The following is a 3219-nucleotide window of genomic DNA, read 5'->3' on the forward strand; positions in this document are numbered from 1 at the left end:
AATAAAAATTGCATTTTTATGCTGATGTTTGAATTTTGCATGCAAATGAAAAACGAACAACAACCGACGCGTCGGCAACAAAATGGCTTGGAAACAAAAGGGCAGCGTTCCCGGCTTTGTGGGGATCACTCTCCCTCTCTTTTATCCTGCCTATCCTCTCTCTCTCTCTCTGTCACACACACACTCTCCCTTTCTGTCCCGCTGCCTCTATGTTGCTCTTCTTCCCCAAACTAACTGGGCAGGAAGTGCTGGTCCTGTTGTTGCTATTGGTGCTGTCAGTGGCAGCGCCTGCTTTGCAGCTTAGCTGCGACTTTGCGCCCACGCTGCACGTGTTTATGACTTTGAATTGCAACTTCATCCGCCGCGTTGGCCGTCGCTGCAAACGTTGGCGGCATGTGCCGTTGCCTTTGCTTTTGCCGTTTGCTGTCGAGTGCAATGATGGCGGCGCACAGCGCGCATTGTGACGCGAAATGGCGTCGAGTTGAATAATCCAACATGGCGTTTTGCCACCGTAACGACCGCTACAGTTTATGGCTATGTGTGTGTGTGTGTGTGTGTGTGTGTGTCGGGGCGTCTGAATGGCTGTCTGGATGTATGGATGTATTGGTGTGTGGGCGTATGGGTGTTGTGTTGTCTGCTTCCGGCAACCGGATAAAAAACTTGGCGTTAAAGTGTTAATATTTTGAGTTTTGAGAGCACTGTCGTCCTCGGCAAAGGCAGAGCATGCAAATACCAGACTAGCACAACTGCAGCTCGAGCACACCCAATGGAAAAGGGTCCCCCCCTTCGACTCCGACTCCGACCCTATGTCCCCCTGACGCTGACACTTGTTCAATTCAAATAGCATGCTATAGCAACGACATTGATGTGCCGGCACGGCATCCGCCCGACTGCAACAGCAAGAAAAAACTGCAACTGGGACTCAGACTGCAATTGGAGCTGGCAGCTTGGCGTGCCGTGTTCCATGTCAGCACAGGCCCATTTATGTTATCTTTAATTTACGAAACGTTACGAAATTGGTCGTGGGAGTGCATTTACAATTGCCAATCTACAAGTATATTAATATTTATTTATTTGTATTACAACATCCCTTGGGCCCAACAAGAACTGTCATTACGTGTGAGTGCCAGCCCACTAAATGCCAGAACTCGTTAAATTCATGCTCGTCATGCTCGTGTCCATAAGAATTATTATAAATGTAATTTCATTTACATTTAAATGCATTTAATAAACTAACGTTCAAATAATTACTGACAATAATCAAATGAAGATACATTTGTATACATTTATCTTTTCAATAAACATTAATGTAAACAATTACAGCTTAAAACTAAACAGAATATATTTTTAAGCTGTGGGCTATACTAAGACGATTTTATTTGGCCAGTGATAAAGTAATTGATTTGATGGTATGTTAAGCAATAATTAGAATAAACAACTAAGCAATACTTTGTTTTTAGTGTAATAAGAAGGGAATCATGTAGAAAAGAGCGTTCTAACTTTTACTTTAAAATCGAATTCGATTTATTTCTTTGCAAATTTTAAACACAGAAACTCTAAGACTGAGTAAAGGTTAGGTATTTGGATTTTTGGGACTAACCTAAAGCTGTGAAGCTCATCTGGTTATTGATGTTCTCAGAAGTTTTAATTACCATTGCTAAAAGTCACCAGAAATTCTAATATAATTGATTCAAATCATGATTCAAATCATGTAAGAATATTTTCAATTCTACTATTTACACTGTATACCAATGATCTCATTTGAAATATTATAAGCTAAACCTGAGCTTGTGTCATAAATGTTCTTAATTGCGATGAATAACTCCTGAGAACGATTTGAAATTACCGAATTATTATAATTACCAAAATACTTATTAAGCAGGCAAAGTATTTATGGTGTCTTCTTTTATGTAATCTTTAATCACTTTGAATGAAAACGTTTAGTTCAATTTGAATGTAGCATTGCTATTAAATAGGGCTTTTCTCTACAATTTATTTTAAACGTTTGACAGCAACAAGCCTACAAATTAGAAGTATTTTATTCGGACAGCAAAGACAGTCTCTTTGAGCCGTTATTCAAATTCGCTTAAGACCAATTGAATGCAACGTACACACAAATTAATTATCAGCATGTTGCATCTTGTTGTTGATTTTGCCAGACAGACAGGCTGACAAACGACCATGCAGCCACGAACAGTTCGGCTGGCAGCTTGGTCATGTCACATTAACCATACGCACTGTGTGCAGTGCGCATAACTGGAGGCCATGCCGCATTAACAGCATCGCCAAACAAGACGTTCAGACAGACAGACAGACAGACAGGCAGACAGGCAGACAGACAGGCAGACAACCAGACAGCTACACAGCCGGCCTTGCAACTTAAATTGTCAAGCTGATATTTAAAACCAGTTCTCATCAATTTCTGCGGGCATATGCTTAACTTAACTTGCAGTGATTTTTTTTAACTTGGTCAGCAAAGTTTCAGGTGGTTTGTTCATAGTTGACTGTTTGCCGGCTTGGCTGTTTGCCTGGTTGTTGGATTGCCGGGTTGCCGGGTTGCCTGCCTGGCTGAGTGGAGTGCTTTGCACATTGACAGCGTTAATTAACTTTTAATTTAATTTCTCGTAAATGAGTTTTTACTGTCAGCGAACTCTGTTGCATTCAAGCTGATGCTGAATCCGGACGTATGGACCCATCATGCTTTCAAGCGTGGTTTTCAAATGTGGCTGCTGCGACTGGCTGCTGCGATGGTGACGTGCCAGTGCTGGTGACGGTAACTGAGACTTCGTACACAGCACACCAGTGTCAATTTATGCCACCAAAGTGAAAATCCAAACTGAAAGATTTATGAATGTGTTTGCGGTAGATGCATATACGCTTTCATATGTACATGTATTATTTATTATATTTTACGTTGGTAAATGTGATTTATATGAAAATCTCAGCATCAGCCCCGCCAACTGTGAACAAATATGCGTGCGAAATATTTTGTACCGTTTGAGATTTATAAATTCAATTTCCAGCACCGAATTCTGAAGCCTGTCCCAGCGCCAGAGCCAGTGCCAGTGCCAGAGCCATCGTCAGAACCAGAGTCAGCAACAATGCAAGAGGGACCGGTGCTGCCAATACCAGAGGTAATGCCAGAGGCAACCAGCACACAGCCAACACATCACTGTCGCGTAAATAAGTGCTTTAGACCACTGTGCAGCCAGTGGGGTA

General features: G+C 41.8%; 1 protein-coding gene across 1 annotated transcript; it reads right to left on the bottom strand.

Annotated features, from left to right (window-relative positions):
• Nucleotides 1-275: 275 nt before the first annotated feature.
• On the bottom strand, nt 276-847 carry LOC116805399. Its single transcript, XM_032736965.1, is given in 2 exon segments — nt 276-373; nt 376-847. Coding segments are annotated over 2 exon segments (570 nt in total).
• Between the last annotated feature and the right edge of the window lie 2372 nt (nt 848-3219).

The sequence above is a fragment of the Drosophila grimshawi genome, unplaced genomic scaffold, assembly GCF_018153295.1.
Source record: "Drosophila grimshawi isolate 15287-2541.00 unplaced genomic scaffold, ASM1815329v1 contig_311, whole genome shotgun sequence".
In the NCBI taxonomy this organism is placed as follows: domain Eukaryota; kingdom Metazoa; phylum Arthropoda; class Insecta; order Diptera; family Drosophilidae; genus Drosophila; species Drosophila grimshawi.